The sequence below is a fragment of the Perissodus microlepis genome, chromosome 12, assembly GCF_051167445.1.
Source record: "Perissodus microlepis isolate ML-2025 ecotype Zambia chromosome 12, ASM5116744v1, whole genome shotgun sequence".
Taxonomy (NCBI): domain Eukaryota; kingdom Metazoa; phylum Chordata; class Actinopteri; order Cichliformes; family Cichlidae; genus Perissodus; species Perissodus microlepis.
The window spans coordinates 10,668,428-10,688,059 of NC_140472.1; the positions used below are offsets into that span (position 1 = coordinate 10,668,428).

Below are 19,632 nucleotides of genomic sequence, written 5' to 3' on the forward strand. Positions count from 1 at the left end.
GATCAGACCATGCAACGTTCAGAGATACACAACAGTTACATCTCACACTCTACAGGCCTCAGTCAGTATGTTAAATGTTAAAGTTCATGACAGTACAATTACTGAACAAGGACGACTTGTTTGGAAGGGTTGTCAGGAGAAAGCTTCCTCTCTCTAAAATGAGCGTGGCAGCATGGATTAGGTTTGCAAAGTTGCAACAAATCACAAGACTGCTGGAACAATGTCCTTTGGATAGACCGGAGTGCAGATGCTTGGCCATAATACACAGCACCATGTTTGGTGAAAACCAAGTATCAGCACAAACACCTCATATCAACTGTGAGCATAGTGGTAGAGGGGTGATGATTTGGGTTTGCTTTGCAGGTCTATGACCTGGGCAGCTTGCAGTCATTGAGTCAACCATGAACTAAATCTTTGCTAAAATTAGGTCATGCAATAGGACAATCATCCCAGTCAGACCTACCTACAACAGAATGACTGAAAAAGAGAAGAATCAAGATGCTGCAATGACCCAGTCAAACCACTCAAATGCTGTGGTTGTACCTTAAGAGATCTTAAGAGATCAGATCTCAATGAATTGAAGCAATGATGCAAAGAAGAGTGTAAAGAAGTCATACTGCTGCTAAACGTGGTTGTATAAGCTGCTGAAACGTGCACTGTCCTGAGAAAACGTTCTTCATCACATGACCGCAGGCCTATTCTGCACAGATCAGAAAATGTTATCAATGAGTTAAAAAAACGATTCTCTTTTTAAAACAAAACAAAACAAACTATAACTGTGAAGGACAGTAACACTATATTCAAGTTTTTGTGAAAAACGTGTGGTCTCTCACCTGATTGTGAGGCATGTTTATGTTTCAATTACATTTAGCAGCTCACCTTTTTCTAACTTCTAACTCTGCGTTAGCTTCCACTGACTTCCAAAGGAAGCATCAGACTGCTTCACATCTAGTTGAAATCATTTTGTCCTTTTTAAAATATTATTTTTGCTGTCCCCGAGCAGTCCAAAACCAAGGTTGATGATAACAAAGCGAAACAGTGAAAACAAAGCCATTAGCTGGAAGACACTAACAAACTCGACAGACTTGAGGGGACCGCATGCAGAGTCAGCTGATGATTACCTGTGGGCTCATCACAACACCAGTGTGATCCATCTGTTACAACATAAATGTGTGACTTATTGAAATGCTGAACATTGTACTTGTCAGTGCTGAATAATGTGCACATCTTATATGTACCGCCCACCGTGTGCTGCTCCTTTAAGTCGCATTTTAAGCGAAGAGCACCGGGGTGAGCTCGATGTCAGATGTGATCTGTGCAACTGATGAGGGTTGTTTGTCATCGCAAGCTACCTGAGGCATTGTGGCATTTGCTCATTGCTGGGGTTATTTAAAGCCTCGGGGGATTTGTAGAACTGTGTTGCTGTGATGGTGTCAAGGATCACTTCAGCTTTATTCATGTAAGAGGCTGCGATACTGCAAGGGAGATTGTGTCACAGTTCAGACAGGAATTTAAAAGCACAGCACCCAAAAAAAGGCACATTTGATTTATATGTAGTTTACTAGAGGTCAGTAGACTTGCAAGACGGTGCGAACGAGACAAAGGGAGCAGGCAGCGATCGGGTGTCCAACACAAACAAGCAACGACTGACATGAAAAGCAGACAATAGAGGAGAAAATTGAATATAAATAAAGGTCATGACAGAGTTTCCCTTTGTGGCTTTGACAGCAAAGTTCATGTTTATCTAGTGTTACCATTTCATTCACATGATAAATATGTTTTTGTTTTAAAAAGTTATAATGTAGGATTGTCTGTGAAGGTTCTCAGTCATCCAGGTCATCGTAGTCAAAGGAGCTTGCAAAGAAAAGTGTCTGGACTTCTTTAAGTTACTTGAAGACGTTTCACCTCTCATCCGAGAAGCTTCTTCAGTTCTAAGGTCAAATGGTGGGGAGTCCCAGATATAAACCTAGTGGGAGTATCCCCCCACAGAGGGACAAAAGGACCCCCTGCTGATCCTCTAATCGCCTGAGCCAAGGTGTGAAACTGGGTGTGGGTCCCAATCAGCCAGAGTTTCGGGTGTGTTCATTGTGAAACCTGGCCCCACCTTATCATGCGAATTCCTGAGGTCAGATGGCCCAGGATGTGAGTGGGCGTTAAGGCGTCTGGGAAGGGATCTCAAAACTGGATTATAGATGGCAGAGAGTTGGTGTCGTAAACCCCCGCCTCTGTTCAAAGATGGTCGCTCACAGTGGACATAGATGGCTTCTTTCACTCCTCTTTCAAACCATCTGTCCTCTCTGTCCAAAATGTGAACATTGGCATCCTCGAAAGAGTGTCCTTTATCCTTAAGATGCAGATGGACTGCTGAGTCTTGTCCTGTGGAGGTGGCTCTTCTGTGTTGTGCCATGCGCTTGTGAAGTGGCTGTTTGGTCTCTCCAATGTAGAGGTCTGGGCATTTCTCGCTGCACTGTACAGCATACACCACATTGTTAAGTCTGTGTTTTGGCGTTTTGTCTTTCGGGTGAACCAGTTTTTGTCTGAGCGTGTTGCTGGGTCTGAAATGCACCGGGATGTCATGCTTGGAGAAAACTCTCCTGAGTTTTTCTGATACACAGGCTACATAGGGGATGACAATGTTGTTGCGTCTGTCCTTCTTGCTGTTTTGGCGTTTTGTCTTTCGGGTGAACCAGTTTTTGTCTGAGCGTGTTGCTGGGTCTTTCAGACACAGACTTAACAATGTGGTGTATGCTGTACAGTGCAGCGAGGAATGCCCAGACCTCTACATTGGAGAGACCAAACAACCACTTCACAAGCGCATGGCACAACACAGAAGAGCCACCTCCACAGGACAAGACTCAGCAGTCCATCTGCATCTTAAGGATAAAGGACACTCTTTCGAGGATGCCAATGTTCACATTTTGGACAGAGAGGACAGATGGTTTGAAAGAGGAGTGAAAGAAGCCATCTATGTCCACTGTGAGCGACCATCTTTGAACAGAGGCGGGGGTTTACGACACCAACTCTCTGCCATCTATAATCCAGTTTTGAGATCCCTTCCCAGACGCCTTAACGCCCACTCACATCCTGGGCCATCTGACCTCAGGAATTCGCATGATAAGGTGGGGCCAGGTTTCACAATGAACACACCAGAAACTCTGGCTGATTGGGACCCACACCCAGTTTCACACCTTGGCTCAGGCGATTAGAGGATCATCAGGGGGTCCTTTTGTCCCTCTGTGGGGGGATACTCCCACTAGGTTTATATCTGGGACTCTCCACCATTTGACCTTAGAACTGAAGAAGCTTCTCGGATGAGAGGTGAAACGTCTTCAAGTAACTTAAAGAAGTCCAGACGCTTTTCTTTGCAAGCTCCTTTGACCATAATGTAGGATTGCTTTATTTAAAATATATTATTGTTGGCTATTGATTTTTAGGCCAAGGGTGTCAAACATCAGGTCCTGGGGCGTAAATGTGAAGGATACAAAATGCAAAGGAGTGGATAGACTTTAAGCTTTAAATCAGGAATGTCAAACTCATTTTATATACTGACCACTTTAAGTGGACCAGACTGGTAAAACTTTCTGTCAGTGAAAAGTAGTTCAACTTCATATTTAATATCACAGACATCTCAGTACAAGAAAAACAAGTTCACTTTCATATATCAGTAAGTCTCTACATGATAAAGAAAATGTTTTTGTAGTTAATGAAAGAAATCAGTCAGCGCAACTCTTTGGGCTTACATTGTAAGAAATGAATGTGTAGCCCGTTGGATTACTATCCTGTAATCATAAAGCAGAAAGTTTTTGTTAATTCACAAAAGATTTATTTTATGTTATTTATTTTTACTTTGCAAAAAAAAAAAAAAAAAAAAGAAATCCCAGGAATTTCTATAGTGGTGAAAATGTTGCAGGATGTGGCATGGTGGAATAATTGAGAGAATCTCCCACTAAACATTGGGTTGGCATCATTTTCCATTTCAATTATTATTGGTTTGGTGTTTTTGTGGATTGTGTGGGATATAGGCCACACCAATGTACGAGTGGAGTTTCCACTCTAGTCCAGCTATTTGGAGTTGAGTACAGGGAGTAGTTGATTGGTAATGGTTTTAGGCCTTATCTATAAAGGAGAAAACAGGAAGGACTTTTCTTTTTCTGTAGGACACAGTTGCAGCAGGGAAGCTGGTTTAAATTTGGAAACTCCAGTGAGAGAAGTGAATATTTTAAAGGAAAATAGTTTTAATCTGGCCTGGAAGGTTTTGCTTTTAAAATAATCAAATGACACTGGAGGGAGGACTCATTTTAATCAGGGTTCATGTGGATTTGTTGTCATAAAAAGACTGGATTGGAAACTGTTGGTGTGCTGGGTTCAAGGAGGAAAAGCCTACTCCGGAATTGGGAGGTAACCAATGAGAGGAAATTGGTCAAGACGTGTAGAGGAGGAGCTTGAGAGCTGAAGTCCCAGGATTTGATGTGGAAACCCACTCCCTAGCAAGACAAGGTTAACAATTCTGACCGTGCCGGCTGTGGGCCTTGGATTGCAGACCAGAACTGCATCTTCAGCCACTAGTCTGCTTCAGAGGAAAAATAAATCTTGTGTACCCCATTTTCAGTTCATTTTCAGTTCAGTTTCATTAGAACTTATTGCTTTCTTGTATGGAGGCCATTTTTATGGCCCACTTAACAAAAAATAGGAACTTTTCTGTCATTTAATTGTTTTCACTACTTTGGTGTATTATCACTGTGGGGAAGGTCTTTATCAGAAAGACAAGCTGCAAAATTGATGAAATTACAGTGAAATGTCCAAAATTCCTCCAAAGTTTCCAAAGACGTCCAGTGGGCCACATGGGGTCAAAATTCTTGCCCCCGAGCGTTGTGTTTGACAACCCCGTTTAAAGCTTTTCCTATTGTTAAAGTCTCCCCCCTTACTGTTCATAGTAATTAACTAACAGATCAACAATTACATGGCAGGAAAGTCCCTGTTTTCCACTTTTACAGTCCACAGTTTCAAATAAAAGGAACATTTTCTGGGAACTATAAAAAACTTTACATTTCATAATTACAGGACAGTCTGAGCAACAAACTAACCACTTTTCCTGTAATTTTTCACAAAAGGTTCATCATGTAGTTTGATGGGTACGACCCACTTAAGGTCACCATGAAATAAGTTTGACATCCTTGTTTTAGGCCAGCACATGTGAGATTTGCTGTATTGTTTGGCAGCTTTTATCATTTAGAATTTGCCAAAAACTAAAAAGGGAAAACAAAAGCAAAGTCGTGTGTAAAAACTAAATTCACCCATACATTTATTAAAGCATCAAATGCATAAAATAAAATAACAGTGTTCCAGATTATTTGCGATTAGTGATAAGACCCTCCTTTGGAGAGTGACAGGTGGGAGCTATCTTATCCAAATCTCTGACATCTAAGATGTGGTGTTCCCATTCTTAGTGAAGCGTCTGCTGCTTTCCTGCCAAAATACAGAGCTCTCTTAACACCTTAAAAATGGCAGAAGCTATGCATGAGTCTGTCAAGATGTCTAAATACTTTGAAAGAAGTCTCTCCCTTTTGAAGAAAGAAAACATTTTCTGCCAAAGTACTTTCTCAATCTGCATGTGGCAGATGCAGAAAGATTTCAATCATCTGCCGATTTCTTTGGGACCTACTACCTCTCCGTATTCATCCGAAGAGGAGCCTCATACCAACTGTGAATCATGGTGGTGGAAATGTTATAGTTTGAGGTTTGCTTACTGCCCTCGGGGACTGGGCAGCTTGCAGTCACTGATTCAGCTAGAAATTCTGCATCATATCAAGTGTGAGGCCATCTGTTTGAAGGCTGAAGCATATCCTTACTCCTTTCATAAAAGCCAATTACATCTCTGGATATTTTTGCCCCATAAATTAGATTTTAAAAGCCCAGTTTGCTTGGGGTTATCTTCACTTATGACACTATTATATATGAAAGTGGATCAAGTATTTCATTTCTCATAATGTCAAAACACAAAAATTAAATTTAGATGCATATAAAAAGACTGTAATTAAAAAATAGTCAGCATCCCACTTTCTCAAAAAGTTCAATTTCCCCATCTCTGAATGACAGCATGGGTGGCAGGACAGCTTTTAGTTAGTGCATAGATCACACTTTACAAAATCAGCACATACATGTATGCATAAGGTTCCTTATCACTGCCTGACATATGGATGTATTTATACTAACTAATATGTGCTGCAATATAAAATACTGGCATGGAACAATATTGCTGTAACATGAGTGACTGATCCGTTCTGTCCTGATCATTTCATGCTGACATCATAGGTGAGCTGTAAACAGGGCCATAAACTAATTCCCTAAAAGAAAGACCTTGATTTAACCTGACTGAAACGTGTGTGAAAGGTAAACATGAAGAAGTGTTCAAATTTACAACGGCGTCACTATCAATACACGGTGTGTCTCTAGCACCTTGAGCGTCATTTGTGGAACAAACAATCATAATTCCTTTTAGTCTTACAGATTAGACAGTATCAGCACTACGAGACCGCTTACTACGCTAACAAGGTTAATGAGAATAAGGTTAATAAAGCTGAATAAAAGAAAAAGGAGACACACAGCAGTAAAGAGAGATGCTTGAAATAGCTTGGCAGTGCCAGGAGTTGCACAATCATGTAAATGGAGGTTTGTAGACCTCTGTTCTGTTCTGAACATGTGCAGGCTGATTTAAGGAAACCTCTCAATTAAGCAGATTACAGTGTCACACTTATAAAAGGGTGTCTAGAAGTATGTTTGTGCACACAATGTGCTCAAGCTGCGATTGATTTTACTCCGGGCCAGAAGAAATGCATCAGCAGTCTGTTCAAAGACTTTGACTCCCATGTGTCCCGCCAAGAATCTGCCAGATGCAAAATATCAAAGCGATAAGGACCTGGAACAACAACTTGGCCCAGAGTGGTCCAGTCACCCTCATAAATCATCACATATTCATAAGCACACTGTTAGTGATAAGCTATCGCCAAGAAATATCGGATGTCATCCTTAGCATCAGATCTTAAAATTTACATGAAACTTTATTTAGTTCTCACTCTTCTCTATATTTTGTTTAAACATGCACACAGTCCACACGCCTCCACAGGTGTGGGAGGAGTTCAGTGAGTGAACTCCTCCCACACCTGAGTTTTTGTTTCAGCTATAGGTGCCTGTGCGACGTTCCGGTTGGCCTTTATCTGTCAGCTGCCTCCAAGGTCCCACAGGCTAGCCAAGCCTGATAGGACTCCTTTAGCTTAATAGCTCCCTTCAGCTCTGATGTCTTGCATCTAGTTTGGAGATTACCACCACAAGAGGTACCAGCCACCTTACAATCCGTTCTTCATCTGTGTCCCTAGTCTCTTTTGGAATACTGTCCAAGTTCTCCCAGTCAGAAAGTTAAAGGTTTCACAGGCTGGGCCTCTGCCAGGCATTCCCAGCAAACCCTCACTATACGTTTAGGTGTGGCAGAACATCAGACTAGCATTCTCCCATGCTACCTGATGGGTCTGTCTAGCACAAACCCCTATTGCTGGAACGCCAAGACAATTCTACTATGACAGCAAAAGCAAGACGCAAGTCACCAGAGCTCTTTGTGTTACTCGTGCACGAGGGAGAGAACTGTGACGAGCGCTGTTCCTTCCGCTCGAACCCCAGTCGCTCTTGTCTGCTCCCTCGTAGCACTGCTCTTTATTGAGGTTACATGAATATGCATAAGTTCATTAACATATGACGTCTTACATAGGTATACATGTGAACAAAGAGTACCTGTGTGTACGTATAGGCATGCGTGTGTGTGTGGGGTCAAGATGTGACTCTGTGAAGACTCCCCACACCTGCTGGCGCCAGGGAGTCCAGCAGTTCACTTAAACATAAGGCTGTTTCACTCAAACAGATATAGGTGTGTTTGCTATACCATATATCAGCAAGAGAAGATACAACCTCTCTCATGACCCTAGGAGGTGGGTGATCTATGCCAGAACACTCTGAAGAGGAGTGAACGTACTCCCCTCTTCACGCTACACAGGGTTGTTACAGACCTAGGATGAGACATTCTTTCAATATGCAATCGATTATAAAACTCTAAGCATATATGAGTATATATTTCTAAGCATAAATGACAATCAACAATATAAACCTAACACTACCTGAACCAACTCCCCACCAGGTGTTCATCGGCTCCTCTTCACCTGATTGTCGGGAACATATAGTCGCAGATCTGATGATACAATTACAGAATCAATCATCAATCTGTGACCTAGGGCGTCCTGGTGCCTCGTGCACTTATAGACATCCTTATATTCGAACATGGTTTTCCATATAGACAAACTGTGATTTGCACAGAACTTGACTCAGTTCAGATCAGGCAGGCTGTTCCTCCTAATCGTGCCCCTATAGGTCTTTCATCCACTGGCAAGCTGAGGGGACACGAATACCCACCCCTACCTCCAACCTCATCAAGGGCAAGTCTAAAGGAGGAGACTGGTTCCAGAGCCCATGTCATGTGTTGAGGTGAACCCGACTATATCTAGCCGGTATCTCTCAGCCTCAGACACGAGCTCAGGCTCCTTCCCCGCCAGAGAGGTTATGTTTCATGTCCCCCTGGTCAGCATTAATAGAATTGCCAGGTCTCCGCCCTTGGCTGCTGCAAAACACACATTGCACCCAATTCCTACAGCACCTCCTGAAAGTGGTGGGCCTACAGGAGGGTGGTCTATGTCTTTTCTTCAGGCTGCATCCAGCTGGGTCCCATGGGCTAAGGCACAATCACCAGTTTGCCTTCTAGACCCTATCAGGGGGCAAGCACAAAAGCCCCCCAACAACACACCCCCTGGGATCACTGGAACACACAAACCCCTCCAACACAGTGAGCTGGCAATTCGACAATGGGCCTGAGCACCATTTAAAGCTCAATTAAACTCTAATTTGAACCTAGGCTGTAGTCTAATATCTTAAATTATTTTGTTAAGTTATTAAGTTTCTGATTTATGTGGGATTTTGCTAATGGTAATAAAGTGCATGTCTAAGTAATCTGTCGATGTGACTAGTTTCATTTATCAGACTGCCTTGCACAGCAGTATGACTTTCTTTCTTTTTTTCCTTACATACCTACATACAAATGCAACTGAGCAAAGTCTGACATTTCACAGCACCACCCTTCCTTCCTTGTTTTAGCTTGCTAGTGTTAAAAACTACACACACTTGTACACATACCTTATGTAATATAAGCTTTCTGTCCAAATAGGGCCCTATTTGAATCAAGTGTTGTGTACAAGCACAGGGGGACTAAATAGCAGATATTGTGTACCAACTGCAGTAAGTGATCAAAGAGTGCCTAAATCTTTTAAGTGACAGCAAGATGATGTTTCCAAAATGTTTAGAACATGTTGTCTGTTTCTTGTTCTACCTTATCATGTCATGTGAAACAAACCTCCCCCTGCTTTCTGGTTGTGTGCACTGTGAACTGCGACAGCATTTTTGGCTGGAGAAGCAATGTTCCCTTATCCACTCGAAGTCTTTTTAGACTGCCCCGACTTTACCGGCCACACTTCCTCTTACCGAATCAAGCTGTCGCTTTTCAATCAAACCGACATGGTGACACATGCGGTCAGGAAACACAATTTCATGTCATAACAGTGCACAACTGTCTAGACATTAGAGATTTGCTCCAAGAAGTGTTTTCTTCTTCTCCTTCCATCAAAACAGCTCCAGTTCAAAGAAAACTCAAAATGTGACTGACAGCAGCGCTGATTGCACAGAGAAAGGGCGACCGCAGCCAAATAATATAGCAACATTGCAGTCCTGGAGCATTTCTTTTTTTCATTTCAGCAGTCCTGCTCTCCTCTGAAAAATATGTGCATAGATTTGTCGTCTTGAGTGACTTGAAACTCGTGTCTCTATGTCGAGTAAACACCCACAGAGCTCTGGTGGCAAGTCATTACACAGTTCTGCTTCTCAGACAAACAGCTATTACTGTTGTTTCAAACAGGCTCCTCTTCATACAGGAATGTGTGGGGACAGTGTGAAGATGCAGTTAAGAATCTGTTGCACAAGCAAGGGAGGTGCAAAAAAAAGGGTTTAAAATAGTTCTAGGTGTTAGCTGCAGAGGGATCAGAGCTGCGAGCTTATTCGTGATGATGCTTCAGTCAGTTTGGGTGAAGAAAAGCCTGTGATAGGTGCATATGGCAGATTCAGAGAACATTGCCCCTGGGTGGTTAGCAGATATGCAGATCTGAGACATCTCACAGACAATCACAAAGGCTGGTGATCTTTATAACTAATGGGGAAGTCAGCTTATGTCTTAATGCAGGCAGTGTCTATCAGTATTCATTATCAAACTCTGGCAGCAGATGATTTTAAGATGCGTCTCACTGGCTTTGGGGACATAACACACAGAAAGTTGTAGGCACATTAGACGCTGACATTCACATCAATCCAAAATTCATTCTGCAGAACTATAATGAGTGAAATCTGTGCCTGAATTTCTCAGTTCCATATACGGAAACAAAAACACAATTATGATATACAGTACCGTACAAAACTCTTCAACCACCCCTCATTTATTTATAATGGGAAATAGGTGCTGTGCAGTGATTCATTGAAACGTTTGCAACACAGCATATAGGACAAAAACAGAGTTTATACAATTCTAACAAGCTTGAAAGTCAGTACTTGCTATGATCACTATTATTCTTCAACACAGCCTGAACTCTCTTAGCTACGCTTTCTTGTCATGTCTTTAAGTACTCTTCAGAAATAACTCTTCAGGCTTCTTGAAGGACATTCAAAGCTCTTCTTTGGATGTTTCTGCTTTTTGTTACGTTCACTGTTGAGATGATCCAACACTCCTTCAATAATAATATGGTTCAGACTCTTGGAAAGACTAATCCATGACACTATCCATGTATGTTTTTACTGCATTAGAAGCGTTTAGAGCAGGGGTCCCCAACTCCAGGCCTCAAGGGCCGGTGTCTTGCAGTTTTTAGATGTGTCCGTGATCCAACACAGCTGATTTAAATGGCTAAATTACCTCCTCAACATGTCTTGCAGAGGCCTGGTAATGAACTAATCATGTGATTCAGGTGTGTAGACCCAGGGTGAGATCTAAAACCTGCAGGACACCGGCCCTCGAGGCCTGGAGTTGGGGACCTCTGGTTTAGAGTCTCTGTGACCGAGTGTCCACCGTGTTTTACAGATGACTATAGACACTTCTTCATAAGCAGGTGACTTTCATATACTGTTTGTCTGCTGTCAACAGTTTTCTGTGTGTTTTACACCTGCCACTTCTTCTCCTGTCCTCCAGTTGTCAAGCTACCCCTCAAAGTTTTTAAGCACATGGTAAGATATGCCAATTTTTTTGCCTAGTTGTTATTTGTGTATTGCTTTGTTGGTGTAAAAATACTCTTTTATACCTGTCAAACTGTGTTATCACTGATATATATTTTTATAGATTCAACTAAAGAAATGGGAACAAATTACGTGTTTTGTGACAGATTGCTCTCCATTAGGTACAATTTTTAAAACTACACCTTTGCTGAATTTCTTGTTATGTGTGGACAAAACACTGGTTCATCCCTTAAGTTAATCACCTTTTTTTTTTTTTTATGCTTGAATGCTTCGTAAGTCAGGGTTAAGTGAACAAAAAAGGGGAAAAAACATTCTTTGGAAAAAGGTCAGGAACAAGGCCTGAATTCACAAGACTGAAAAACAGCCAGTGTCCAAAGAAAAACTCTGAAATAGTTTCAGAAAGCCTGGAGAACCACTGATCAAGACCACTTTAAAGAATTAGCAGAAACTCAGGCTCCCTGGAAGCCAAACACAAAAAGGGACGACCGGCTCAAGACTTTTGCACAGTACTGGATTTCATTCTATACTTTATTATTATACAGCAAACACTGTCTGGTTTTTTTAAAATGCGCTAAAAAAAAAAATAACACGTGAATATAAATTTACTGTGATATTACGGCAATTCCTCATCTGGGAGACATGAAAGCTGACGTCGTTACGAGAAACCTCCGCGTGCCCCTTTTCCAAGAAACAAAAACGGATCATCTGATGTCACTAATACATGTCTCCAGGCTTCAGGTGGGTACGGCCAGCGTCGGTCTGGCTGAACCAAACCATATATCAAACAGCTGAATTTCCCCATTGGCCCCCGTGCGTGTGCGAGAGCGCGTGAGTGCGCGCGCCTGCGTGCGCGCGTGCCAACCACGGAGAACTTATTATGTAAGATGTTCCCAGTCGCATCTCTGCCTGCAAGTGTGAGGCATGAGGTCGCTTTAAGAGACATCTCAGCTCCTACCAGTGGTCCTGGCAGGACACCACCTACCTCCTCCTCGACCACAAACTCTGAGCTTTGTCTCACTTGATGCACAGCGGCGCGAAGAAGTCCTGGAAGAAATAAGACTCGGTAAGAAACGGTGGCTAATTAGTGTGCCATTTCCTCTTGCTTCTAACTCTTGCAGGTGGCGATGGGAGTGAGTAATTAAAATTCCCAGGAAGGTTATTTATTTTTCATCATATGCTAAAAGAAAGCTCTAATGACCTTTTTCTAGGTGATGGCTCTCTGTAGGCTCGTGCGTTCTTGCGCGTAGAGTTTTTAATAACCTGATCGCTCGCGCTGGGATTGTCGATTCCCGTCGCTTGTCGGTCTCCCCAGTCCAGTGGGATTTCCTTCCTTCCCTCGAAATATTTACCCCCCTGGTCAGACTGATCTCCAAAATGACATGCTTAAAGTCTAAGTGGAGCTTTATATTGGACATTTAACGGTTTGTGATGTGGAAATGATTGACGAGTCTTCCCCCCCCCCCGGACAGAAAAGCAGTTGGCACCTACCAACAGAGGTCTCCTTCACCTGTCCGGAGCTGAGAAAGTCCGCCCAAGTGCGAGCAGACGCACAGCTGCAGAGGGACAGTGGATCCAGGACAGAGCTACAAAGACCAAGGGTAGGGCGCGCGCACACAATCATACTATCATACTTTTCATTGATTTATGCGTTTCAGCCTCTGTAATAATTCATGTGCTGACTTTGTGTCTTGGCAAAGTTGTTTGGTTTGGTGACAGAGCAGGGATAACAACACTGGGTGGGGGGAATCTACATTTTGCATTCATCTCTATTTCGAGACAAATCCCCACGAGATATAATTTCTCCTGTGTTTTTTTTTTTTTTTTTCTTTTTTTTTTTTTTCCTGCAGTGACTTCACTCATTCCTCCCATTCAGACTATTTTTATTGTTTCCCCACCCTGCAGGTTTCCTACTTGTGTGTAATCTGGAAATAATCGGTATAATTTACACATTAAGGATGAAATCTAATGTCAGCTTTTAGCAAAATTTCTTGTTACTTTTGCTTCTACTCCTCCGCCTGCAGACACCGCACAATGGGAAGCACTGCGTCGCTTCACAAGTCCAAATTCTGTCATAAATATTCTGCATCAAGGCTCTGAAGGATGGGTCTTGGCTACATGTCCGCCATATGCGTTGAAACAGAGTCAGACTAAGTTTGGCACCCAGAAAAAGATTGTGTACCACAAATGAATTCAAGTCATTTTAGCCTCCAAGTTCAAGTATATACCTGAGTTATTCTGGTTCTATCTGTGAGTACCGCAGACGAAGCGACACATTCTAATAGGACATCAGGGCTCATTATAGAGACAGCCACGAGCAATTAATGTCCTACCTGTCAACATTTATCATTGTTAAGGAGTGCTCAATTAAAAATGATAAATACTTTCCATCCTTTGGTGATTTAATTCTGTCAGCATGTTTGCAAAACTATTTTCTAGCTGTGGGCAAACATCTCGGTTAATCAGGGCTCTTTTTACTGCTGTGCATACGCACTTACAATAATTATACACATGCGGACACACACACTACTCAGAAGTTCTTGGCCTTGGTGGAGTGGAATTGTATTTCTGCTGTTTTCCAGTGCAGCCGTTTCTCGGGAACTGTAAGGGCTGTGAGGCTTCTGTGAATGTCCAGTGACGATGAAAGCTGTTACGGACAGAATAAATTCCCATCACTTGATAAGAGTGATTGGAGGGGGGGGAGATTGTTTCTGAAGGAGCAGTCATTATCACTGTTATTGTGATGGAAATTTGAAGCAGCATGCCATTACTGCGACGCCGCAAAAACCTAGATCTGTGCTTTTTCTCTTGATGATATTCCATCAGTGCATCATTTATTCTCATTGCCTGCTTGCAAAGAGATTTATAATTTTAAAAAAAGTGGGGGTCTGTGTTCTGCTCGTGATATCTGCATAGCGAGATTAATTATCCCCTTCATCAGTTTCTGTTTTTGTTATATGGAAACTACCTCTGCTGCGTGCGAAGTTGAATCTCCAATACTGAACACACTTTTTTTTTTTTTTTTTTTTTTTAAAAAAGACACTTGTGGAATGGCATCCTGATGCGCTGCACATTTTAAAATCCTATCCTGCAGCATGGCAATCAGTTCTAATGGGTAAAATGAGCTTTTTAGCGAGCGAAGGTCAATTTCCTGTCGTGCTGGTGTGTTTGTGGTTGCTACATTTAAATTTGAGCAATAAACCGAAGTCTTCATTTCTTAAAATTCCATTACTGTGAAAATAAAAAAACTCCAATGATGGAAAATTTTGTTAAAGGTTGCACATTTCTTTTCCTGTTTTCTTTTTTCCAGGCCACAAAGGAAGACTGCTTTAAAGACTGGCTGAGCTTAAGGATTAGGGAAAACTCTTATTTAAAATTCAAATAGCATTCATAAAATAATTACAGCAGGTGCTGCAAAACAATCTGGTTTGATTGGTCCTCTGTGTTCAAAGCGAGCCTGGGAAAACCATTGCCATGGAGCTGCAGCACAGCACCAATCACAACCAAGCCTCGTGGAAAGAGATACCATGGAATTCGACCGAGGACTGCTTGCTGTCGGTGAGTGGCACCACGTTACTCATCATTGCTTACAGTACAGTCATGGCAGTGGGGCTCATTGGAAACTCCTGCCTGGTGTTTGTCATCACACGGCACAAAGAGATGCACAACGTGACCAACATCTTCATTGTCAATCTGTCCTGCTCAGACATTCTCACGTGCATTATATGCCTGCCGGTCACTATTATCTACACACTGATGGACCACTGGATCTTAGGAGAGACCCTCTGCAAGCTCACACCTTTCATCCAGTGTATATCAGTCACTGTCTCCATCTTCTCCCTCGTTCTGATCGCCATGGAGCGCTACCAGCTTATCGTCCACCCGACAGGATGGAAACCCATGGTAGCCCACTCCTACCTGGCTGTGGCTATCACCTGGATTGTGGCCTGCATAATCTCAGTGCCTTTGCTTTCCTACAACGTACTCATTTTGCCTTTTCAGAACTTCAGCACTCCACTCCCAATAAATGACAACTTTATTTGCATGGAGCAGTGGCCGTCAGTTAAGGAACGGCGAGCTTACTTCACCTCCCTGCTCGTCTTTCAGTACTTCCTCCCGCTTATCCTCATCATGGTCTGCTACCTGCACATCTACCTTCGCCTGAGGAGGAGGAAGGACATGGTGGACCGCGGCAGGAACACCGCTCAGAAAAAGAACAAGGGCTCCACGAGGATAAACGCCATGTTAGTCGCCATAGTCGTGGCCTTCGCCCTCTCCTGGCTCCCGCTCAACGTCTTCAACACGGTGTTTGACTGGCACCACGAGCTCATCCCGTCTTGCAGCCATGACATCATCTTCTCGCTGTGCCACCTCACTGCCATGATCTCCACCTGCGTCAACCCGATCATCTACGGTTTCCTCAACAGCAATTTCCAGAAACAGCTCAAGTCCACGCTGCTGCGCTGCCGCTGCTGGGCCGTGGTGGAGAGGTACGAGAGCGTGCCGCTCTCCACCGTCAGCACAGAGGTCACCAAGGGGTCGATTTTGAGCAACGGCTCTGTCAGCAACAATACGTAAATCCATACTTTTTTTTTTTTTTTTTTAACTGAAAGACGAAGAAAGCAGCTGGTGCTCTTCAGCCTTCATTGTGTCACTCTCCGGAGGTTTTCTTTCTTTCTTGGTTTGACATTTGCAAAAGGTAGAATCCTCAGGACGGCAGTCCAGAAGGAGCAGGCTGAAGAGCCCTAAGCAGGATGGCAGGTTGTCCTCCAATCAGTATGAGTCCACATGTAAGAGGAAAGAGAGAACGCAGTGATGGTGCAAAGGTTGGACAGGTTTACAGGATATTTACAGTATGTATAGTCTTTTCCCCCACGTGCTGTCGCATATAAAAAAGAGGAGATGCCTTTTTACTCTGTTACACCATGTTTTCTCTCTGCAATGATCTGCTTGGAAATCATGTTTAAATGCATATTAGCACCCCAAGAGAGTGCTGGAAGGACAAAAAAGCAGGTGGGCTGTGGAGCAGCAAATGGTTTTTATTTTTTTTTATTTTTTATCTGGTGTTAATAGTGATGACGAAAACATCGAGGGGTTGTGAACTGCAACGTGTAAATGATTATCAACAGAGTAGCTTAGAATACAACCAAAGGAGGGAACATTTGTGCATTAGATGTAGCTCTAGGCGGAAGACTTACCGGCATAATTTTAATGCATTTCTTATTACCTAAACCCGCCACCGTCGTCGCTTTAATGGTCTTTTGCAGAGAACCTTGGCAAAAGATGAATGCATTTCATGCTGTTTGACACGTCCATGCTCCCGTGTGTGTGTGTGTGTGTGTGTGTGTGTGTGTGTGTGTGTATATACAGATGTTTAGGGGTGTAGGGGGGGTCATAAAATGTGCGACACGGCCACCATTTCTCCATCGCAATAAAACAAAATAGAAGTGGCAGTAAAGGACAAGAGCGGGCTCCTTCTGTTTGTGTGTGTATATAAGATAAAGCACAGTTTTAGCGTGTGGTGTGCAATAAAAAGCACTGTGTAGCATAGCACTATAGAAAGTATCTCTAGGAAATGTGGTGTTGTAATATTTGGTTCATGTTTAGCTCTTGTACTGACTTTTTTTTTTTTTTTTTTTTTTTTTTTTAAACTGTTTTCTTTGTTTCTGCCTTGCTTTACATGCTGGTTTGAAGCTGTCATCTTGCAGGTCAAGTTACCCAGGAAAGTAAATGCTACCCTTTGACTAGAAGGCTGGTCAGTTAGCGCTGGTTTGATATATTTTTTTTTTTGTGTTATATAGTGTACATGGGGGGAACCCTCCAAACCCTTCAACTTCTAAATATTAAATATTTCAAACTCTTTGTTTCTTTCTGAGGTCAAATTCTGTGTGCTGCCTCTGTGTGCATTATTTAGTAGGGGGAAAGTCTGAGATCACAACACATTTTAGATGCGCTCGTAGTGTTGAATAAATCAGTGTTGTTTGGTGCAATAGATGTTAAACAGCACGGGAAGGGGAGGAAAGTGTATGAGAGATCAATGGGGAATTAGTGCTGAATATTCATATTCGGGGAATGCCTGCTAACGCTCATGCTTCGTCCTGTCTGAAAGGGAGATCAAAGACCAACTGCGAGAGATTTTTTTAATTTATTTTTTATATTTTATTTTTGCTGCCAGGTGCCTTGTAGCTTTTATGATATTTCAGGAGGTCGAGTGTAAGATGTTTTCACACTTTACAAAGACCCAAACCTGTTCACCTGCCATGCTGTTTTCCAAAAGGCAGCTTAGCCCTGAAGAGAGCTCTCAGGTCCTTGTCAGCATAATTGACTGCATGCTTCTGCTGGCCTGTGCTGCCCTTTGCTGACTTCCAATCCCCTCTCCTTTCCCATATTTCACTCCTCTAGTCTGTTTCCTTTCAGAACACCAGCCGAGTGAAGCAGAAGTGTTCATTTCCCCCCCCCCTTGCCATAAAGGACCCAAGATGCCAGAGGTAGTTGCAAACTCCAGTGGCACTTGACAACGAGTGGAACCTAAATTAGCCCCCCCCCCTTTTTTTTTTTTTTTCTTTTTTTTCTTTTTTTATTTATTACATTGTTACCCAGTCTACAAGCACATTACTGCACTATGAAATGAAGCTCAGCTGGAGACAAATACTTAATGAGTCCACAGGGCCAGTCTCTCCTTGTCAGTCGAGCTGTTCCAGGAAGACTGGGATCTTGGCTCTGTGCATTTTAATTTAGAGAGATTCTCTTTTTTTCTTTTTCTTTTCCTTTTTTTTTTTTTTTTTTTTTTTAAAAAGGGAAAAAAAGAAAAAAATCTCTCCAGATCACAGGAACAACATGAACTAGTTGGCCAGAGATTTGCTCAAGCTGTTGTTTTGAGCTTTTCAATTCTCCTCCGTCATATTCTTGCTTTCCTTTCAACAGTGAGAATGATGTATAATTCATCTTGCTTTACCTTGTGTCAATATTCATAGCAAGAGGATCAATATTACAGTGGAAACCTGAGGGGTTTGTGCTGCCTGTGCCAAAGGATTTGTGAAGAATTACAATATAGATGTGCTACAGAATGATTTTTCAGCTTGTACTCTTTGCTGCAATCTCATGAGACAAAGTCAATGGCACCTCTGATCCCGGCTGAGAAAGAACTAATCTTTAGACTTTGGCAGATGAAAAGGTCAAAGGAAGACCAGCGGCTGATTTTCGAATCCCAGTCCTGGTGTTATGCAAATACCGACATCCGTTAGACATGTAGGTTGCTCATTTACAGGTCAAACACATAGCTCGGCTAGGTCAATATTTTCTTGTTCCCTTATCATTCTGCTGAATTGCCCTAATGGTCCTCCCACCTTGTGTTCATCAGATCTTGCAGGGAAGCTTTATCGTGACGGTGTTCAGTTTCATCTGCTGATTAGCAGATGATGAAACTGAACAAACACCATGACAGCGAGAATACATGACCACCTCCAGAATACAATTCTGCAAGTCTCCGGTATTAAAATACATCTGGAATTTTTTTTTTTTTTTTTTTCTTTGTAGACTGCAAGATATTTCTTGCCTTCATTTACCTATGTGTCTTCTGTACTACTCAAAATAACACACACACACACACACACAGTTGCTTCTTGCATAATGCAAGCAGACTTGACAGCTTGGAATAGCAACTCCCTGATTGGTGTCGGCCAGGTTGTACTCACGATTTTCTGTTGCGTGCATGAAAAGATAGATAGATAGGGTCTTGGCCTCTGCGTCCGGCCTTCCATTTTCTTTGAGGAAAAGACCACAGCCTCTTTTAGTTGCCTGGTTACAGCTTCCTCTGTGTATTCAATGGGTCTCCTTCAAGCTGACACAGAGCACCAAGCTATTAAAGTCACTTTATTAAACACTGACAGAGGAGCTGCACAAGGTGGAAGCAGTTCAGTGGACCCATGTCAGCCAAATAGTCCTACGTAAGACATGATTGCTGAGGATGCTTGATGACGCACAGCAACTTTCCTTTTGACTTGCACTGGCTTGTGATAGTTACATCACAGCAAGCAGTATTTTTTATTTTTTTTCTTAAAAGAGCATTTCTGGAAGTTGTAGCAGGGAAAGCACAGGCGTGTGTAGCTACATTCATATTGGCAGTATGTCATTTGCCTGTGTGAAGGCCAGTTAATATTGCATGGTTTATTGCAAGGACACCAGGAGGAAAGGCTTTATTAAAGGAACAGTTTCATATTTTGGCAAAGACACGAGTCAGTTTGGAAATTTCATTGCAGTTCTCATGCCTGAAAA

At 42.5% G+C, this 19,632-nt stretch overlaps 1 protein-coding gene across 2 annotated transcripts; it reads left to right on the forward strand.

Annotated features, from left to right (window-relative positions):
- The first annotated feature begins 11,218 nt into the window (after positions 1-11,218).
- Positions 11,219-17,220, forward strand: npy8br (neuropeptide Y receptor Y8b). 2 transcript variants are annotated; one of them, XM_084946822.1, is made up of 4 exons: positions 11,219-11,237; positions 11,318-11,352; positions 12,831-12,959; positions 14,669-17,220. In XM_084946822.1, exon 4 carries the CDS (start codon positions 14,833-14,835, stop codon positions 15,934-15,936), a length of 1,104 nt encoding a protein of 367 aa, XP_084802948.1. In that variant the 5' UTR covers positions 11,219-11,237; positions 11,318-11,352; positions 12,831-12,959; positions 14,669-14,832; the 3' UTR covers positions 15,937-17,220. The 2 variants fall into 2 exon arrangements, with proteins under 2 accessions (XP_084802948.1, XP_084802947.1); XM_084946821.1 differs by lacking the exons at positions 11,219-11,237; positions 11,318-11,352 and adding an exon at positions 12,095-12,424.
- The last annotated feature ends 2,412 nt before the right edge of the window (positions 17,221-19,632 follow it).

Bases quoted from the DNA above. Each gene is read 5' to 3' on its own strand.
- npy8br (XM_084946822.1), top strand. From the start codon at position 14,833: ATGGAGCTGCAGCACAGCACCAATCACAACCAAGCCTCGTGGAAAGAG.